The sequence below is a fragment of the Ixodes scapularis genome, unplaced genomic scaffold, assembly GCF_016920785.2.
Source record: "Ixodes scapularis isolate PalLabHiFi unplaced genomic scaffold, ASM1692078v2 PGA_scaffold1__304_contigs__length_218370807, whole genome shotgun sequence".
Lineage (NCBI taxonomy): Eukaryota > Metazoa > Arthropoda > Arachnida > Ixodida > Ixodidae > Ixodes > Ixodes scapularis.
The window spans coordinates 119,997,306-120,019,344 of record NW_024609846.1 but is presented as its reverse complement, the minus strand read 5'-3'; the positions used below and the strand labels follow the sequence as shown (position 1 = coordinate 120,019,344).

Sequence of the window (22,039 nt, the reverse complement as noted above, 5' to 3'; positions counted from 1 at the left end):
AGCTTTCAGAAAGTCACTTAGAACTTTTGAATAAGATGTCGGTTAGTTCCAAAACTTTGGCTTCTGGCTTTGACTGCCGGCACTGCATTTGGGCAGAGGTTGAGCGTTTGGCTATGCAGAGTTTATTTCTGTGGGGAAAATAACCCCGTAAATGTTTGGGGACACACGCCGTACATTTGCACCGTGCAGGGGGACTCGTACCATTAAGTTTGCAACACGGGGAAATTGTTCCCTCTGTATTTAGCAGAGAAATTTCTCAGCTAAATTTAGCGGGAATATTTCCCCTTCCAAATTTAGTTATTTGGTTGTGACAGCAATCGGACATTACCAAGCGGTTGTAATAACGGACGACATATGGCCCATTGCTACACTAAAGACACATTCACACCGGCGATGTGGAGCACTCGCGCGATGTGAGTGATCCGCATGCGCGCGATGCGCAAAATAATTGGATGGTCACTCTGGTCTGAGCAATGAGCAAGTGGCTTCTCTAAAACTCTTGCTCCGAAAGCCGCTGAATGGCCGTGCCGCTCTGCGACTATAGATCGCATTGCAAAAAGGTCGGGTCAGCTCACGACTCCTTAAACATGTCACTTTTTTTCGTGATGGTCGCTCTTGCAATAAAAGTTATCACACGAGTGCTGCACATTGTTCGTGTGAATGTGCCTTAACAAAGGTGATAAACCTCTTTCACAGTATGCCTTCTGGCAGAACTGAGGACGCCACGCACAATGTGCGTGGCGTCCTCAAAGGCACAAGCTAGTTGGCAAGGCTATAGTTTTGTAACATTCCCTTTCAAGCAACCGGACAGGGTTATAGAAACTGCAATATTGTGAACAGTTAGACTAGTTCATGGTGCATAGTTATAATATAAATATAGCATTAAAAAGTAGACAGGGCATGCAGAAAAGTGATGAAAGTGCATGTTTCTGGTGTTGGCTTCTCCATCATATTGAAGAATTTTTAGAGCTTTGAGGCAAAGCACCGAATTTATCAATCTGGTGTCTTCAAATGCCCTCACTTCCATAAATTGAGGATGGCACAAATACACTTCTTTGCTGGAATTCCCTTTCTTATGCTTTCTCCATGGTCTGGTAAACATTCATTTTTGGTGAGGCCACTGTTCCATGCCACCACTAGAGCGATGGGCTAAATCCCTGAACTGACCCCCCAAAAAGTTGAGAAATTTGACTAAGCCATATCAAAACTGGCAACTTCACAAAAGTGTTACTTCACCGCACACTTCCTTTCTACAGATGTTAGAATGTCTAGTGTGCGACTCAACCTGACACAAGTGCGGTAGTAGTGCAAAACTATCGATAGTGCTATTGATACTGTCGGTAGTGCTATCGACAGTCGACTATCGTAAAATTATCGATAGTTGGCTATCGTAAAACCATTGATAGTACTATAGACACTCAAGGCCAGCATGCTGTTTAAAAACAGTCCATCACGAGGTGTGGGTAAACGCACAATTTCTACACGAGGTGTGGGCACTGCGCGTGCGTAGGAACCGGATTCACGTGACGTGAAGTGTCCGCGCATGCGCCCTAGCAATAGCAGCACCACCGTAGCAATGTGTCGCCAGGGGTGTGTTGGTGTATACTATCGATAGTCGACTATCGTAAAACTATCGATACTATACTGTTGATAGTCGACTATTGTAAAAATATCAATAGTCATGTAACTCGATAGCATACTATGAATAGCTGAAAAACATGAAATTGTTTATGGTCGATTTTTGAGAAACTATCGATAGCCATCTATTGCAAAGCTATCAATAGTGTTTTCTTAGGTCACGAACGTCCTGTGTCTATCCAGGAAACATTGTGTAGCTTGGAGAAAAACGCAGCTGGAACGAGCGACTTCCGCATAGCTACCGAGGGACAATCTCAAAACTATTGGAAAACAATAAAAAAACGGTAGATCTCAGAAACCATTGGCAATAAACTATTAAAAAATATCAACTGTGTACTATTGAAAAACTATGAACAAAAGAGATCAATTGATAAGAAGTTTTTTTCGCTGTTTTAGATTTGTTTTCCAGAATGTGACCTTTTTTTTTTTTTCTTTTTTTTTTTTTTTTTTTTTCATATAGGCAGAGCTTGACCAAAAAAATGAAAATCCCTCTCGCCCCTGATAAGTAAACTATATTTTGCATAAATCCGAAACCCTGCTTGGATATGATACAAGCGATGGTGATCGAATGCGCAAGTGTGAGGACATTAGTTTACCCGGATGAAAAGATAATTCTGGTGTTATTTTTTAATTAAATAGGTTGCGAGAAAGGAAAGAATATTGCCCTTTTGGATTTGCAAGCTTTTTTACTGAAATAATGCTTCATTGCCAACAATTTTGTTACTTGGATCACAGAAAAAATATTTCATCTATATATTTGATTAAGTTAACATTATGTCCCAAACTTATTGTATTTAAAGAATGGAAACATTAAAAGCATCAGTAACTAATTATGTTGGCTTGGTATAAGCTTTTTTTCTGGAAATGTTCAATTTGAGGTATATTCACAACAAAATCTGTTACATTTATTGATTCCAAAATATTTATTTATAAATTATGCAATGGCTTCTGTATTTTGACGCTGTGTTTTTTACCAACAGGTAAATCCGTTCTCAGCCACCGTTATTAAAATAGGCCAAAGCATAGAACTGAACAAAAAGTCGCACTTAACTACTTTTGTCAAACTGCTAATTCCAGATTTTTGAGACTTCGCTATAAATAGTCATCACCAGAAAAAAAGAAAAAAAAAAAAGATTGTTAGCGGTGTGTTTATTTTCACCTATCAGTGGTCAGAGCTATGAAAAGTAATATGCAACAATTTAATAATAAAGAGAACACAAACATGAAACAAATGAAAACCTTGATGCTAAATGTCTGCAGCAGATGTTTTCCCTAGGACAAAGGAAAAGAAAAATATTGATGATACTTTATAGTTATACAAATGCGGGCATACTGCAGTGTGAAGCCTGATATCTAACCCCATGAATAAATAAAATATGTGCGCAGCATAACTCACAAAATGCCATTTCTGTTTTGCCTCTTTGCCTCTAAATTAAATGTATGAGAATGCAATGAAAACTTCCAGTTTGATGTTTCGCCCAGAACCACGCGTCGTCTGCCCATACATATCCGTCGTCATTCCCTTTTTGGGAGGTTCTTCCATTTTTATAATACTCTGTATTTTTCTGAAAGCTGACTCAGTATTATCAATAGTCGACCAAAAGCCAACTATCGATAGTACTATTGATAGTCAACTATCAATAATACTATTGGTGGTACTATTGATAGTCAGTTATCAGTAGTACTATTGATAATTTTTGACATTATTGATAGTTTTGCATCATTAAAGTACAGTCAAATAAGTCAAAAATCATACAAACAGTGATGGAAGTCCCGCATGCGAGTTGAAGGCTCCTTTAGCTCGTAGAAGGTTCTAGACATCTTCGTTTTGCCGTCAAATAAAGTCATGAGACAAATTGCGCAAGCCTAAAATAAAGATTGTGGGGATTTTGGAAACAATTATAACGGTATGCTCGTCGCTTCCCGGTTCGTCACCCTCTTCTCGCTCTTACACGACGGGACCTTGAGACGTTGCGCATTGTGTTATGGTACTGAGAATGGCCTCGCAGAAGCGCTGGTCCCTCCGCGTAGTCCTATTTTCGTGGCTCTTATGGTTATGTGTCGTCTGCATGGAATGGGGGTGGGCAGCCAGACCTGGCCAGCCTGTTGTTAATGGACTGGCCGGGGTGGAAATGGCTTTGTAATGATGGCACAACACAATCTCTGGGTGCATCTGTTTTGGCTCGCGTGGCCTATTTAGCTGTTTTCTCGCTAAAGTTAGAATCTTTTATTACGGGTTGAAGCTAGTGTGTTTCCTTTATTCTGGTATCCTTATGAAGTTTGAAACGTTGGGTTCTCTAGTCGTATTAAATGGTCCAAGCACCACAATTTCAAGTTTTTGTTGCTCCGTTTTGTGTTTTTCGTTTTTCGTGGCAGCCATGTAATAACAGCTGTGAATAGCTCGGATATCGTACGATGGAAATGTCACCATATGACTGCTGAGTGTCAAGTCTATCTATCACATTGTTGTGTTTTAGTGAATATTCGTGGTCCTTCAGTGAAACCTTTGTCCAAAAATAAAACAAACTCTCGGCAACAGCTGATAGTCTCTCGTGGTTGTTAGCCTTCATGCTTATACTGTGCGCAACACTTTTTTTTTGTGTAGTATGTTGTTCAGTAAAGTATACGAAAATTGCTCGTGAATGCACCCTCACATCACAAAAGAGGTGGGTGGCCATGTGCCAACTTCGTTGTTGCCAGTGTACTGCATTGGATGTGTTGTGGTAACATTGAACAGTTGCATGTGCAGTGCTCACCATTTACTTAAACGAAACAAGCAAACTGTATTTTTAATGGGAGTGCTATCCTGGCAGCAGCCGAGCAACGGTTTTGTGATGTAGTACTCAGCTACCCATTTCGAAGTGCTTCGCCAAGGAGCAGTTGTTCAGCTCCATCCAGAATAGCGCTGCTACGAGAAAACACGCAGTTCCCGTGTTTCATACAAGTTCGCAAGCACTGCGCATTGTTCTACAGTTACATGTACAACAATGTGGGGTGTCATGACAAGGGTTCATTCTAGAAACAGTGTAGGATTTTGAACCATGTTATAGGCAAACCGGCTTGTCTATGTCCTTCTTTCTGTAACTTAAAAAAAAAAAAAAAAAGAAAAATAGCTTCTCACATTTATAATTGTTTTCTGTGAGTTTGCACGTAATTGAATCACTGCACCTCCCAGCTGCTCTTACACAACGAGTTGAAGCGTACTTTCAAAATAATACTTTGTTTATTGGCTCAATTTGTATCTCAATCAAACTTCTTTATTTTTCTTTTGGGGTGGGGGGGGGGGGGGGGGCAGTTTGTTATTGGAGTTAGCCAATTGGAAATTCAAAAAAAAAAAAAAAAAGATAAATGGAATAAGAGCACACTTGTTCAGCCTTTTGTGTGTTCAGAATGCAAAAGAGGTTGGGTGATAACAAAACAGCCTGTGTCTGCTCTGCTTCATGTCTGTCCTTTTCATCTATAACTTTGAACTCGCAATTGCCCCCACAATTGCCCGAGCAAAAGTCCTTCTTGAATTTTTGCGAAAGCTGTATTGCCGATATTGTAATATTTGATTTGGTTCAATACTGAAGTGTTGTGGCTTACTGGAGCTTTCGTCATTGCTCTTCCAACTGTTAAATGCCCAGTGAAACCATGCAGCATAAATAAAAGTGGCAAAATCACCGCAAAAAGACTGCCTTCTTCGACTGATTAGTATTGTTGCAGTGATAATGGCTTCGTAGAACTGGCATGGACCTCATTAGCAAGTTGAAACTTTGAAATAACATTTCTAAGCATTTTTGATATAAATGGATTCAGTGATCATGGTAATTCTGGCTTTCTTCCCTGCAATTTCGCATGTTTAGAAATTTTCATATGGGTTGCCGACAGCCTTGTGCCTACATGCAGTCTCTATAAAATATTTAAAAAAAAAGTATTGCACAAAAAAAAAGTGTAAAAAAAGTTGAGATCTTTGTAATTGCAGAATTTAATGAAGGGGGAGTGCATATATGGAAGTCTCAACGAGCAGACGGCTCCCTGCCTCCCGCCGGTCGTTTTGAAATGGCGGCGGGAGGCAGGGTATCATTGAGCTTCGATTACTCTATTTGCCGACAAGATGAGGACGGCAGGCGTCTCTTTGGGACGCCCCGGCCTCCAGCATGCGCTCGTTGCCTTCAGCTGTGCTTTGGCTCTTGTGCTGGATAAAGGTGGGACAACTGAAACTCCGTTCCACCCTTGTCATTTTGTCAGTGACTGGATTTAGCTGCAAACTCTTCCTTCTTGCCTTTCCGAGAGTCGTGTCAGAGTGGCTAATTTGTGTTTTCAAACGGCCTTCCCGGCAGCACGGGTGGTTCTGCGGATGGGCTTTGGACGTTTCGGCGTTCACGGGACCTTCGTGCTGCCTAGGACGTGATGCATGGGGGTGTCCTGCATCTTTGTGGGTTCTGACTGAAGCCGCGATGCTTGCTCTGTTGCAGCAGGTTCGGCGACGACCGAGGCTACTACTACGACCGTCCGGGGGAGCGGGACCCTTACGTGAGACGGGCGGCGGGCTACCACGACGAGGACGGCTACCAGAGTCGAGGCCGATCGCGGGACCGGTACGCCCGCTCCGCCACCTCCAATGTTCCCCCGTACCAGGACGGCGCCGACAGGTGCGTACCGGGCACACTCCCATAATCAGTCATTTGGTCCGTCTCCTGTCCTGTGCACGTCGCCACGGCCTGTTTAAAGAAACTTTTTTTTTGTTGCGTTAAACAGTTTTAGAACGTGCAGCTCGTGCAGTTGGAGAAAAGGCATTTTGATACCATCAGTGGTCATAGCTGGTACGGTAGATGATAATGCCAGTCTTTTATCCACGCTAATTCCCACTTCCCAGATCTGCTTTCGTGGATTGTTTATCCTCACCGTCTTCGTACGGCTGCATTTGTCAGTGGCGTCTCGCATGCGTCACCAGCCCCGGACGCACTTCTACGGGCATAGGCTTAGGTGGCAACTGTCGAAACTGCTTCCTAAAATGGTGGAAAAGCCAAAGAGCTTTTTGTGAGCACTCGGCAAAATTTCGAAGCAAGTATGGACATCCCCCCAGTTCTCCTAGTGGTTTCTTGACCCAATGCGATTTACCCCCCAACGCCGAAAGCGCAGCTAAGATGGTGTGGTTTGTCCCTAGGAAGAGCTATCCACATAGTGTGATGGATTGTTTTCGAACAGGAGACGTCTAAGGACCGTTATGTGACACTGGGTGCTGCATGTTGCTTCTAGGGATCTTCATTAGTGATGCATACTTCATTGCAATTGAAGCTTTGTTTTCATCACTGCCATGACATGGTAACTTCTCTTCTGTAATGCCAAATGCAAGCCGTTATGTTTTGCATTGGTCATTACAACAGTTGTCATTGCATCCCATTGAGCGAGTAGAGCAATAAGTTGGGCTTCACGTTGAAGCAACCCTCATACTCATTCTCCTCCGCCAATGATGCTGTTGCTCTGAGCTTTTGTGGCTCTGCCTGCAACATGTGGCAACCTTCGTGCCTAATTTTGTCATTCTGCACAGAAATTTAAAGCTGTTTCGCTCAGAAGGACCAAGCTACCCTATGAAGTAGTCTCTGGCCTACTCTGGTTAGGGAAAGTTTTTTTCCCAGAGAGATTGAATATGTGGATATATTTCGTCCTTACCACAATTAGCCCCTAAATATTTTTTTTCTACAGGCATTTTAATTATTGTTTTTTCATACTGCTTATAGAGGTTTGCCCATTGAATACATGGATGTGCATAGACTTTTGATGTTGCAAAGTAAACATTAAAAACGGTAAAAAAAGGACGAATTGCGGTTGTTACAGTAAGCTAAGCACGGTCATTTCAGTTTCAGCCGTTGCCTCGTACCAATTTCCCTTGTCTCCAAGATACGCCAGACCGACAAAAAGGCCGTGCAACTGCATTGTTCTAACCAAGAAACAAAACAAATTTCTCAGTTTCATTTCGGTTATACCTAATCGGTCACTCTCCGGAGGGGTTTGACAAGAGGTGTTAGAATGAAAATGATGTTGTTGGAGGCACTCACGGATCTGTCCTTTTGTCAGGACGGTGGGGCACTTCCGCAGCCACGGGGTGCGGCCCCAGCCGCCCTCGCAGCCCTCGCACTTGGAGCCCCCGGGCTACGGGGTGAGCCCCGTTGGGGACGCCTTTCCTGAGGACTCCGGCCACAGCTCGCCCTCGGGCCGGGCCAGCCTGCCCGGGGCCACCCTCCCTTCCCGCAAGGCGAGCACCGTCAGCTCGACGGTGACCTCTCCGCCCTCGTCGCTTGGGCGGCGGGGCAGCAGCGGCAGCCACGTGAACAAGCAGTCTCAGCGCTCCCAGTCCCAGTCGCGGTCGCGCTCGAGCTCGCGGAGCTCGAGCGGCAGCCGCCTGGGGAGCTCCTCCTCTAAGGTGCGCTCGAGCTCGAGTGACAGCAGCAGTCGCTCCCTCTCGCCCAACAAGGCACAGTCGCCCACGTGAGTTGCTTCCCTTTAACTCCGACACATCTCCGAGTCATGGCACCTCCGAGCCTGGGGTAGAAATGGGGAACCAATCGGACCCAGTGTGCATTGTCAGCTTGCTACCTTGCTTGACGCAGCGGTGCAACCGAGTGATACAGGTGACAGTGTTGGTCCTGAGAAGTTAAAACACACCTTAGGGCTGATTCACACACTTGCGACTGCTTAACATTGGAAAGACTTAAAACTAGTTTTAAGCCTTTTGCGACTGCTTGCGGTTGGCTACGCTTCTGCACAGCCTGTCGTAAGCAGTTAGAAGAGGCTTAAAAACACGTCACGGTCTCGGTCGTAGTTGAACACTTGTGTGTGAAACATACTTCAGAAGAAGCTGTCAAAGGGTTGGACTGTAACTTACGCAAAAGTTAAGAATGTGTGGATTCATTCATGGATGTTGTACATTCTGTCGCGAGAACGTTTCACTGCACAGCCGGTCATAAGCAGTCCGAAGAAATTTACAAACCGGTTGTCGTGCCCTCGGTCGTAGTCGAATGCATATATGTGAAGCGGACTTCAGAAGAAGCTGTCGGAGGGTTCGACTATGACCTGCGCAAAGTTAAGGGGAGACACTGCCCAGAAAGAAAATTTCTGCAAAAAAAGTTGATTTTAAAAAAGGACATATTTACACCCACCAACACCTAGAAAGTATCCCCAAAAAGTTTAATTATTTTACACTGTATAGTTAATGTTTTATCAGTTATTTTCTGTCTACCAAAGCTAAAGAAAAGGTAGGGTTTGGAGTACTTTGAATGCATTTTCCTCCGTTCTACTTTTTGGTATAAATTCCATTAGTCAATCTATCGTTTGATAATGGCAAAACAGGACAGGCTCATTCTTCCCTTTTCCTGACTGAAATTTAATAAGGAATGCGGCTATAAAACTTTTTTGTCACTTTACGGATTTCTTTTATAAAAAAATGTGAACATTTTGTCGAAGACACAGAAGACCAAAAAGTTGACTAATTTTTCAGAAGAGAAATGTTATAGAAATAAATGACTTTTTAGAAAAAACATTTCATAGCCGCACCTTCTAGGCATTCTGATACATATCTAGCAAATAAAAATCTTGAATATTGTGATAGTTTTTTCACGATAGATTAACTAAACAATCTAGGCGTGTTGCTGATAGAAGCCACTCTAATTTCCTTTTCATATAACCAACAGACCTGAAATTTTGTTATACACCCTCTAGCACGATCGCCAGCCTACCCTGTAAATTTCATTAATTTTAAGACAAGGGTTAAAAAGTTGACCCCCCTAGGGGGTGTGTCCCCTTAAGATCGTGCGGATTTGTTCTCAGACGTTGTGCGTTCTGTCGCAAGAGGGTTTTGCGAGTCTAGCCTCGGCCTCGGGCATGACTAAGGGACGCTTTGCCCCGGTGCAGGCACCAGTCGAGCGGCAAGGCATCGCGGGGGGAGCGCCCGGCGAGCGCGGTGACAGCGCCCTCGTCGAGCCCGTTCCTGCAGTCGGCCATTGCGGCCCCCAACAACCACTGCCTGTCAAGCCTGCAGGGCAACAATGTCATGGACGGGTCCCTCTCGGACCGAGACGACAAGCGGCCGCTCGGCATCTGCGTCCGCAACCTCCCTGTCCGCTCCACAGGTCAGTGGGAGACCCCTCTGGCAATCGCCCGGGGAAAAAATCCCGATTCGGTGGAAGCCCCAAGGGTGGTATCCTTGTAGTTTGGAGTCGGACACTTCTTGGAAGTTAGATCATGGATGTGGGATGTGGTGGGTATGCAATGCAGTGGTGTAGCTAAGGTAGACTTATGGGGCTGAAGGCTTGTGTGAACCTTCTGCCCAAAAGTACCAGGATGATGTTTACACGAATGAAATTATTTTTAATTGCTACATAGTCATCACTTTTCTGGTATTCAGAAATATGTTACGTATGCAGACTTCAATAATTGAACTGGAACAAAATGTAACAAATTAATTGTGCGTCATTGCTCGCAGACACTTTTAGAAACCCTTTTTTTTTTGCTAAATAAATCAATGGATGGAACTACGTACAGGAAGTGCAATGTGCTTGTGCTTCTAAAATGTCTACGAGGGACCAGATGAAGAAACACTCAGTTACAGCGCTATGTCTTTCTTCATCTGGTCCGTCGTCCTTTGCACTGTTTTAATTCTCAAGTATTTCATACCAACTTGCCCAAGCTTCAACTTTAGCTGCCAAGCTGCTTTAACTTAACAACTAACACTATTAAAAAAGGAAAAAAAAGTTTTTTTTTAAGTGCAGTTGCCATGAGGATTACATGTGCATTATTCCCCCCTCCTCCTCCTCCTCCAAGAAAACAAAATAACAAGCAAGCACACAATGGCTTCGTCACTGTTCCAATGACGGGGTATCTTTGGGACTTGGGTAGTTGGTGAAGTTGGGTGGCCCAGATCACAAGTGTCCAAATCAGAGAGGCTTCACTCCCTTTGTATGCACACAGTGTGTCACACTTGCTTAGTGGGCCAGCTTGTGAAGAAATAGTAAACCTGAAAAGTTAAGCTTAAATTTTAGGAACAAGGAGTAGCATGAATTCTTTTAGTAATTCATTTAGACCAATGGTTCTCAAAGGGGGGGGGAGGCCTGCAGAACCTTTGGTGTCCGCCAAGACATTCTAGGGATCTGAATTAACGGGTTTTACTGTTTTGATGGTACACGTTTGTATAAGCGCCATATTTCAAGAAGCATTATGTTCATGCAGAAACTGGACATAATTGCTTTATCTTTTTTACAGTTTCGCATAAATACTTACAAAAAAAAAATGAAAAGATTCTTGTTGACTAGTTTGCTTCTATAACGGACTTGGCATCAAAAACACGAAAAAAAAAATTGAAATGTAATTTTTTTTAAGTTCTGGGAAGGATGAAATAATTACTAACGTAACTATGTTGCAAGTTACTCGAAATAAGTAACATAAATACGTTACCCATTACTGTCTTGGAAAAGTAAAGAGTATTGTTACTACGTTACCGGAAAAAGTAAAGCATTACCAGTAACTCCGTTACTTGTAACGCGTTACCTCCAACACTGCACTAGCCCTTAGTTATATTCATTTATTAAATCACTATCTTAATTAACCTCTACCTTTCCCTTCCCCTCACCACGAATGGGGTTCTCCACCATCTCCGCAGGTTCACAAGGGGTCCACGAAACATCAGTGGTTGAGAACCACTGATTGAGAACATGAATGAGTGGGCTCTCACTTAATTTTTGTGTTTGTAGAGAGAGTGTCATATGTGCCCTTTCTTGAAACAATGTTAGAAATCAAATGTTCTAGGCAGGTAGAAGGGGGCACTAGTGGACTAGAAGGGGTCTAAGGCCAGATATTGTTATTTTTGCAGTGCCTGCATACCTTGTTGAAATAGTGTAATAAATATTTTGTGTTTTAAATTGTCTAATTTTGAATAAAAACAGCACAAGAGAAAACAATGAAGGACGAGTTAAAGAATCTGGACAAACCAAGTGCTAATTTTAAGGGTGTCTTATGACGTAGCATATTTGCAACAGCCAGAGCTATTGTTTTACTCAGAGTCATCCCCTGCTGGCTATCCCCAGTGCATGCATTCTAGTCGGATCATCTCTAGACAACCGGGTAAAGTTCCATAAAGTTGTATCGAAAAAGCTGCCAGATCTAAAAGGGGGGAATGTGACAGGTTAAAAATAATTATGGTGGTAACAAAACTGTCAGTTTCCATAGGCACTATTTCTGGTGTCACTGGACTAACGATGGCTTTATCCGTAGTAAACAACAGTGAAAGTAACATCCATTAGTTGATGGTTTCGCAAGTGATGAAGGGGATGTGAGTTTGTGATTGTTACTCAATACGATCGTGTCTCAATAATATGGACGCCTCCTTTCCCCCAGAAATCGTCCGTAATGTGATTGTCCGTAATAACAGGACAAAAATGCACATATTTTTCCTTTTTGTCCCCAAAAATGGTGTTCATATGGCAGGCAATCCATATTAACAGGGTTTATATTAAAGAGACATGACTGTACAGGGACGTAACCTTTAATCAAGTGCCTTGTGTTGCAGAGATGTTTTCCTTAGTGTCATCTCGAGTTACTTGTGCTTGTGGACATGCCTACAATGACCCGAGTTAGTTTGGAAACCTGGGGGCGAGGACGTAACAGGAACGAAATCGTGTTCTGCAGACACAAGTCTCAAGGACGGCTTGTTCCACGAGTACAAGAAGCACGGCAAAGTCACCGTAGTCAAGGTCATCGGTCAAGGTACAGAGCGCTACGCCGTCGTTTGCTTCAAGAAGTGAGTACCTACCTTTTGACACAGGCTAGTTTGCCATTGGAACGTAAAAATGGCGCAAAGATACTTTGTTTCAACGAGTGGGATGGGGCAGATCAAAGCTAGAGTCACCATTTACTTTTAAAGGCAACAGAGTAATGCACACTCGAGCGCTATCTTTTGGCAGCTACTTCCATTAGTTCTAAAGCTTTGCGTGCAAGCTCAGGAGACTTGTTTTGAATTTAGAAAAATGCTGGAAAGGCGTCAGCTGTGTGGTTGACCAGGAGACTGGTGAATGGCGTTGCTCTGCGACGCATCCGAGGTCATTCAAAGAGCACATGAAATTTGTGCACACATGACCGGCACCAACCAACTGAAAGGCTGCATTGTCTGCTACAGACGCCTCCCCCGCAACCTTTTCAACAGAGTGTAATTTCTGCCAATGTTTTTGCGAGGTGTGGAAGGCATATACATACCCACCCTATGTCGTAATAGTTTTGGTAAAATCGGCTTCCACTTTTGTTCGTTCAATAGACATGAAATCCATCTCCACAAATCATTTTGTTACAACGCACCTAGCCGCAGGATTCTGGAATGTTTTCAGGGAAGGGCACCGAAGTAGCTGCCGACTGGCAGTTAGTGTTGATCGGCGACCAGTATCGCCTGCTCAAAAAATTCTGACGCCCGCCTTGTCGGCGAAGTTTGTTAATCAAGGGAACATGTTCCTCTGTACCCTTTGGGAGCCTGCACAGTGGCACTGATCAAAACTACCATGGGGTACTTCGCATGAGCCTCCTATACTCAGTGTCACTAGTTGCGTGCAGTGCAGGCGAAGGCAACGCCAGGTGAAGAGAGAAAGGGCAAGCACTTGGAAGGTGGGATATGAGAGGAGAGCGAGGGGAGAAAGGGAGAACAATAGGGACGTTAGAGAGCAGAGGAGGTTTCTCTCCTTCTTCCCAGCCTTCCTAGTGCTTGTCCTTTTTCTCCTTGCCTGGCATTGCCTTCTCCTGTACTGCACGCAACTAGTGACACGGAGTGTAATTCTGGTGTTGCAAGATACAGTGTTATGGATGCGACTAGTGGTCATCGCTTTGTTCACTAACAGTTCAAGCAGTCTGCTAGAGATCGGTGTTACGAAAAGGACGACTAAGGTGTGGCGCCATGTGTTCTGTTGTGGCAGGCCGGAGGACGTGGAAAAGGCCCTGGAAGTGTCCAAGGACAAGCTGTTCTTCGGTTGCAAGATCGAGGTGACGGCACACGAGGGCCTGGACGGGGAGGACAATGAGTTCCGGCCGCTGGAGGCAGAGCTGGACGAGTACCACCCCAAGGCTACCCGTACCCTCTTCATTGGGAACCTTGAGAAGGACATCACCACCTCCGAGCTGCGCAAGCACTTCGACCAGTTCGGCGAGATCATTGTGAGTGGGCATTGCGGCCGACAGTCGGTGCCATGTTGCGCGTCGTGTTTGTGCCCTCGGCCCATTTGACGGTTTAAAGAAGAGCTGCTTAGTTTCGCTCTCTGCAATTGGGCAGTTGGCCATAATGACGGAAAAGTCAACCAAAAAGCTTAGTAAAAACAGTCGTTTCTCTTTGAGCATGCTTCCCTTTGTCGTTTATCCTCACAATCCCTTTCTTCCACCAATACAGTTTTACTTCCGTTGTCTTGTCCCATGCGTTCGACATCTAGGTAAGGGTAATTCTGACTTGACCGAAATCGTTTGTTTTGTGAAAGGACACGATCGAGTACCTTTAGCTCTGGCTCGGACCACTGACTGTGCAGCTTTGTCATCTGTATAGAACGGTTCGTGCCAGAAACAAAGGTGGTCGCAGAAACTGGACATGGTTGAACTACAGTCACCAAACAAGCTACACCTCAGAGATAACACTTAAGCCTCCTTGGTTCTTAAGGTCATTGTTGCCAGTTATTTGAACCTTTATCTGAAATCGCAGGAAACGGTTTTTCTCCTTCAGAAATTTTAAAACAGTCTGCGATGGAATAAAAGGAATGTCGCCCGAGTTTCCCGACACTATGTAAAGTTTCGCAAGTCACATTTTTTGTCATTGCTATCGCTAGTCTCATCCGCTATACACTTGGCACCAAAATGGTGGCACTCACAGTATAATCGGGGAATGAAGGGCCGATATCCCGAGCATAGCCTATTTGGTGACTAGATTGCACTAGGACAAGAGTTATCGGCACCCCTGACGTCTGCCCTCCCTTTCAGGAGATCGACATCAAGAAGCAGGGGTCAGCGTCCTCGTACGCCTTCATCCAATACTCGGACATTGCGAGCGTGGTGAAGGCCATGCGCAAACTGGACGGCGAGAACCTGGGGGCCAACCGGATCAAGCTGGGCTTCGGCAAGAGCATGCCCACCATGTGCGTCTGGCTGGACGGCATCGTGGACACCGTCTCAGAGAAGTTCCTCAGCCGCACTTTCAGCCGCTACGGGCCAGTCTCCTTCGCCGCCATCGACCGGGAGAAAGGCCACGCGCTGGTCTACTTCGACAGCCTCGAGTGTGCGCAGCACGCCGTCGCGGAGATGCGCGGACGGGTACTGGGCGGCAAGAAGCTCCAGGTACTTTGCCCCTTTTGCACTGCTTTCTATCCGGAGAAAGTCGCTTCAAAGAATTTGTGTAGACCTGCTCTATTGGTGAGGAGCTCCAACTGTGGGGGGCGTTTTGTCCATTTTGTTTTCCACGGAGTTTGGCGTTTACCCGACACGAGGCCTGTGGACTGGATTCTTTGTGTCACCTTCCTCGATTGAACACGAACATCTGCATTTGGTTGAGACACGTGTTTAATTCAGTTGCTGCCTTGCCAAGTGAACATAAGCACTGATGCAGCACTTGCGTGTATCATCCGACATAGCCAAATGCTAACGCAGTCTTCGGCTGCGTTGGCCGAGTGCTACGTCAGAAATACAAACAAAAACAATTTCTGTTGTCCACATTCTCAAGTGAGCTGCTAGGGGCGCTACGATTGGATCTCCTCCCCAATGGTATTTAATGGGATGCATAGGAGGCAGATGCGGAGACACCATTGGTCGAAAGTGGGCTGAGCGTGTTCCCGGGCGTCTCCACAGATTCAAACGTGGCCAGCCACAAGCCGGGAATAATACCCTGGCAGCGGTCGCAAGAAACAAAATTAATAAGTGCGTTGGAGTAACTCTCGGTGACTGAAAATATGGTGCACATGATTTTTCAATTATGGTCGTGCAAAACCAAAACATAAGAGGACGATCAATGTGATCTGTACGCGAGGCGCCAAGGGCCAGGAAAGTGCCGTCTGAGCCACGTCGAAGTGGTCGTACTTCGTCCGAGCAAAGCAAAGGTTGAGCGTCACGTTCGATTCTTACATCTTTTTGCATGATCATAATCAAAACATCACGTGACTATATTTTCAACCAAAAAGAGTTACTTCATTGAACTCTTACGCATTTATCAAAAGTGTTTCTCGCTACCACCGCTAGATTCTTTTTGGCTTCTGGTTGGCCAAAAGGGCATGTCAAACCTTCTAGCTGCGTCTTGTGCTCGCCCTGGGTCTGCCCGCTCCTCCCATTGACCAAAGTCTCTATACTCGGCTCTGGGATGTTTCTAATCTCACAAGAGTGAGGTGTCCAGTAGGATGTCCCTCGAACGAACACCAGTGTGCAAGGGCAGCTATGCTGTTTCCTTTGACTGCAAGTTTACTAGGGGAGGAAATCTCATGGGGAATTTCAGAAAGAAATTTCTTCCGAACTCTTTGTTAAAGCTGACTAAGCTTGCATCAGTCCTACCGGTTGTTCGGGAGTTGAATCTCGTTAATTCAACCTCGAGGGGGACCAAAAATTTGTTTGAATAAAACAGAGCTTGAATTAACGGGAGTTTCCTCCCATAGGGACGCATAGGATGGGGCCTGCACGTTAGTTTGAATTATCCGCAAGTTTGAATTAAGAGAGTTGTAATTAATGAGAGTCGACTGTAGTGGGTGGGTCAACGCCATCCCGATGGCTGAAGGTCCATTAATTTTTTGTCGGCTGCTGAAATGCACAAGAACATAAGTGCATGTTGACCGTCTCAGCCGCATGGCGAACCGATTGGGCAGCGGCAGTCGAGGCAATCCGACACACCACAGTGGCCATTCGGTGCGCACATGGCGCCATCATGTTGGTGGAGGTCCGTGTTCGTTTCATGACTGGTAGAGAAAATATTACAGAGACTTCCATCTCCCAAGTGATGTTGTCTCAGCATTGAAATAAACCAACTTTATGTTAAGTGCGATTGAAGCGCGAACTACAAGCGCGACGATGTAGTTTCTAACGGCGCTTGCACTGCATGTCCCTGTGCACGACACCTAGGATCAAAGTGTGGGCCTTTTGCACGTAGCCTCGGTTTAGCTCGCACCTAAGGCCTATTCACACGCACATTGCGGCAGTAAATCAACACTACAGACAGCACCAATGCAGCACCAACTCGAACGTAACTTTTCACCGACATACCTGCGCTATAAAGCAAAGTCTGGTCTGCGTTGGAAAGATCGGCATTATTTTCTGTGCCGAGGTAGCGCTGTGGTGTACGTGTGACCCGGTCTTCGGGACAAAACAGGGTTTAGAGCGGTTCTTCGACGACTGGCGCTCGGTCTTTGCGCTAGGCTGGACGCCGGGCGGTGAACGTGTGCCCCCTGCACTCTCTCCCAGGTTGATTTTGCTAGTCGGGAGTGCCAGACGTCCTTCTTCGACAAGATCGAGATGTCTGGCCAGGTGGTGCAGGGAGAGCGCCCCTGGGAGAGGAGAGACCGCCGGGCGGAGTTCGATGTCATCCGGGACGACAGGTTTCCAAGGTCGGTGCTTTCTGCCACCTCTCTGTGCACTCTAGGGGAAGATGCTCTCTTGAGAAGGGCCGCGTACGAGCTATGCAACGACATTGTCGCGTGATCGCTAGGGCGTCGGTTCAAAGGGCCTCGCTTATTTCAAGTGTTGCAGCTTCTGGAGGCGACATGACACCACCAGAGGTGAAGCCAGACCTGCGGAGGGACACGCCCCCAACGATGACCAAAACCAAGAGGTGCTAATGGATGAAGAGAAGAGCTGACTCAATGGCTGTTTTGGTCAGCCTCGGGGCTCCGGCTGGCTTCACCTCTGGCGGTGTCATGTCGCCTCGAGAAGTTTCTCCCTACCTCCATGCGTTTAGCTGTCTGTTGCGTCTGGATAGAGCCACTAAACAAGCTACGCTTGTAGTGTCGGCACTCTATTTCCGGAGTTTCTTGTGGGTGCTGCCATTTTGATGCTTAGTGCAGGGCGAATGCAATCGGCGACTGCCGCAAATAAAAAAAAATGTGGCTTTCCTGAGCTCTGTACGCGGTGTTGGGAAGCTGGGGCGAGATCGATCTGCTCCGTTGCGAACCGTTCTAACGTTCCTGGAAAACAAAAAATCATTTATCCATTTAGATGACGCTTTGGATAAATGGAGACAATAATTTTGAGCACTAAGATGGCCGAAGTGCTCTTACAGTGAAGCGTAGCTTATTTAGTCACTCTAGATCTGTCTTGTTCGGTATGCCCCGAGCACGAGCATGCCAACCTCAATAGCGCATTGACCGTGCGTGCACAGCTGATGTCAGCGCTCATTGACATGACGCGAAAGACAAAGTGTTAAGAGCGTTCGTGGCCAGCATTCCTATGCTCGTGCAAAGCTTGAGGAGTGCCGATTAGTGGGATTTACTGAGGGATTGGTGAGTGATGAGTCCAAGGTAACTTATGGGGCTCAAAAATGTGACTGGGTGCACGTATGGAGTGCACCGTAAATAAATGAGTAATCAAAAATCAATATGTGAATCTTATTTTTGGCCTCAAACCTTTTTGGGGCTTTGTCATTCGTTGCTTTGTTTTGTTATTGAAATGACCGGCTCTCTGGAGGCTCTGCACGAAACCATACTTTGTCGCATCTTGACGTGGTCTACAACAAAGGCCACAAGTGCGGGAACTTAGCTTTGGCAGCTGCTTTTGCGGCGCAAGCTTTGGTGAAGTAGGGTAGCATTCTGAGCTCAAGCAAATGGCCTTTGCTGCAGCCCACGTTAAAGAGGTACCTCAGCCGTTTTCTCAGCCACCTTAACAAATTGGATTTTCTAAATACCCGAACTATAGTCTTCGCGGTATGCTATTTATTGTCTCGAAATTCAAAATAGCCATTGAGAAAACCATAAATAAACACGATGTCAAAACCTACATTCAAATTTCTGCGTGCTCTCCAGTGGTGTGACGTCACAAACGCTACAAACTTTCAGGTCGCACAGGCAGTTTTAAACAGAGTATGTCAAGCGATTTTTCAAGCTTCTTAGTGAATGAGCTTCCAAGCACTCTTTTCCTACTATGAGACATCTTGTATTCAGTTGGGAACGTGGTTTACTGCCCAGTTCATATAATTTCTGTCGTCACACTTCAGTCTTGCCAGGAGGGGCTCTCGGCTTACGAAACACAATAAGAATGAAGCTAGAGAATTCAGTAACTTCGTAAAATGTCTTCTTCACCGCATGAATTGGGGGACTGGCACAACCGTGTCTATTGGTGCGTTGAGCCAATTTTGAGGCAGATTGATAAAAAATAAAAAAAAGAATTGCTGGAGTACCCCTTTAAGATCAGACAGAGCACTCTAGATGCATTGATATCAACATTCGAGCGTCTTGGGTGGAGCCGCACGAATGGCCGTCTGGAGTTATTGAACGCGCTATCAGAGCACGGAACTCCGTGGCAAATTGTGCTTACTAGTTGGTTCCGTGCAGCCTCCTCAATGCTAGCCGAATTAAAGCCCCGAGATTTCGCGCACAAATGTAGAGCCATCCGCAACCGGTCACAAAGCGAGGTATTCGTAGTTGTTACGCATTAAGTACTCGGAAGCGTCCTTTCTAAATACTGTCGAGACCAGTTATAACGAAATAGCGGCTACAGTGAAGCGATCACAATATCCCATTCCCTTTTGCACTTCGTTATAAAGGAAGTCGGTTATAACGAAATATCGGATATAGCGAAGTGATTTCCGATTCCCATTGACTTCGTAATAACAGGTCTCGACTGTAGCTGCAAAAGCTTTGTTTCCACTTCGGCTTGCTCAGCCGGACAATCCTGCGCTACGAAGTTTCGCGTAGCAATTCCGTATTGGTTCTCGTTCGGTGCTTTGCACAAGAATGCTGCTGTGCTAGTTCCGGTACTCTGGAAAGGCGTCCGTGACTCGTCCGACCAGTTGTGTAGTTCACCGACTATAGTCCGTTGCAACCTAAGATCGAAGGGCGAGGGTAAGACGGGCCGGGGAGGAGGAAGCAGACGGAACGCTAAAGAGAGAAGGAGGTTTCCCCCTTTCTTCTCCAGCGCTCCATCTGCTTCCTCCTCCCCGGCCCGTCTTGCCCTTGCCCTTCGTTCTTAGGTTGCAACGGACTATAGTTGCGTAGCGTGCCTGTGACCAGTGGCGTGGCGTACTCGTTCCCCTGACACATGAGGTCTCCTCGAAACGTTTCAGGGGCTCGTCCGGCTGCGCCGTGGCGCTAGTTGATGTGTGCATGGAGCCGTCCCTGGCAGCGAGCTCACCGAGAGCGCCCTTTGGTTTGCCCAGGGATGCGCGGGGGGTGGCGTTTGACGGCCGTGGCTACGGACGATACGAAGTGCAGCCCCCTCCCCGCACAGCCCGGGGGGTCTTCAGGGGGCTGCAGAGGGGCACCTACGGCAGCAGGGGCCGGGGACAGCCCTTCCCCGGCCGCTACGACGCCGTCTACCACGACGAGTTTGCCGACCGGAGGCACAGGTGCGGCCGCTTCGCCTTTTCGTCTCGCAGAGAGGGGGCTTTGTGCACGATCGCCCGGACGACGGGGCGCGTTTGCAGTAGGGGTACGGGTCGGTAAAGATGTGTGCTTGGTGACAACCTTTTCGTGCATTTCAGAAATGCTGAAGATTGTGTGTGTGCAGCTTTGATCGGTGCTTAGGGTGTACCCATAGCTTTGGCTTCATTACCAGAAGTTGTCTCCGAATTCATGGTAGACTCATTACTTCAAACTCCACAAAATTTGTTTTAATTATTGGAAATTCATCTAACAATGATGCATGATAAAATTATGATTTGTTATATTTATGACTACATGTACAAAGCAGATGTTTGATGATTTCTTCGCAGGCCTACTAATCATAAGCAGGTATGCCACATGTGAAACATCAATGAAATGAATGAGATAAGTTTATTTATCCCTCAAAAGTGTTGTCTATTATGGATAGACAGTGCATGACACCTCGAAACAAAATTGAATTTGTTCATCAAGCAAACAAGTTGTTTATACTCTGTTCACCCTTAAGCTGAGTCTACAGCCAAAGCTACAAGTGCAAGCTAGCCCTCGCTTCTGGCTTTGAGACGTGCCTTTCTAGTGTGAGTGCTGTATGTGAGTGCAGTCTCAGGCTATGGGTGAACGGAGCGTAATGCGGACTATTGGCCCCGTTGGGCGTGCTTCTTACCGAGCACCGGTGCACTGCGGAGAAGCAGCAACCGCAAAAGCAAGCTCCGTGGGTGTCGCTTCTCCGGTGTGCATCAGTGCTTGCTATAAAGCACATTCAACAGGGTCGCGAGAAGAAGTACGAGTTACACGAAAACACAGTTAGAATTTAGCATCTTATAAATAAATTGAAAACATAGTGGGACAACCAAAATTCATTAATTTGTTTGAGTTAACCAGAAGTATGAAATATCAGAGTTTGAATTATCGCAAGCCTACTGTAGTATTGAGATGTAAAGAATGAGAGGTAGGGGAGGGGACGGGAGGGGAGGGAAGAAACGTGTAATTTGCCAATAACTTCCATGCTTCTCTGCTGTTTCGACAAATTATTAATTAGAATCTGCCGGAAAACATCTGTCAGTCCACTTGCAACACACTCTTGGTAATATTTGATTATACAAAAACAACAGAAAGGTGTTGGATACAGGTGGGTTTGTCTGTACTAGTAGAACTACCATGTAAGAAGTATGAATTGTTCAGGTTTCACAGCGGTAGCAGTTAGCGCCACTTCCCGTTAAAAAAATGCCTGTGTACAAATGCAAAACCCCACTCAACAGCAGAGGCACTGCCCTCCCTCTCGCTATTCCTCACACATACGTGCCAACTACAGGAAAGCTCTCTCTTGCTCCCTCTTCTCCCCTTCCCCCCCTGTAGGTTGCCGCTGTTCTGAGAAATCGACGTAATCACGGGGAGAGCGCTCTTCACCTCTCCATCTTTCCTTCTACATCCACATACTCTCCAGTGATGCTCTCGCTCCCAGTCACAGGCACCCCCGTTCTGAAAGAGCGTTTCGGCCAAAAAAAGAAAAGCATGACTCTGTGTCGTTCAACGATGCGCAACATCTCGCATAATCGTTCCTCCAAAGCACACATTTTTGCACAAACGTCTTCCACATCAATCCCACTGAAAGCAATGAACCCATTCCAAACATTATACGGCACACTGGCTGAGGGCAAATCTCCCTCAACATTCCGCAATTTTCTGCAATTTCTTTTTTTTTTTAATGCGCGCTTTTTTACATACGGGTTTCACTAATGCTACCGTCTCCAGTTCAAGATTATAAAGCCTAGTAGGTGAAGCAGAGCAGATGCGTTGGGACTTGGCAGGAGGGACTTGAAAATGAACCTCTGCCATTTACACCT

At 45.8% G+C, this 22,039-nt stretch overlaps 1 protein-coding gene across 4 annotated transcripts in view; it reads left to right on the top strand.

Annotated features, from left to right (window-relative positions):
- The window catches only part of LOC8035542 (msx2-interacting protein), a 220,444-nt gene that overhangs the window by 176,461 nt on the left and 21,944 nt on the right, over positions 1–22,039 (top strand). The window contains exons 3-10 of one of the 4 annotated variants that reach the window (XM_042290909.1): positions 6,099–6,272; positions 7,699–8,109; positions 9,532–9,749; positions 12,301–12,412; positions 13,569–13,806; positions 14,614–14,967; positions 17,068–17,210; positions 19,973–20,161. In XM_042290909.1, coding sequence (XP_042146843.1) covers positions 6,099–6,272; positions 7,699–8,109; positions 9,532–9,749; positions 12,301–12,412; positions 13,569–13,806; positions 14,614–14,967; positions 17,068–17,210; positions 19,973–20,161 — 1,839 coding nt within the window. Of the gene's footprint in view, positions 1–6,095; positions 6,273–7,698; positions 8,110–9,531; positions 9,750–12,300; positions 12,413–13,568; positions 13,807–14,613; positions 14,968–17,067; positions 17,211–19,879; positions 20,162–22,039 lie in introns of all 4 variants that reach the window. The other 3 variants (XM_042290907.1, XM_042290908.1, XM_042290906.1) reach the window with 3 other exon arrangements.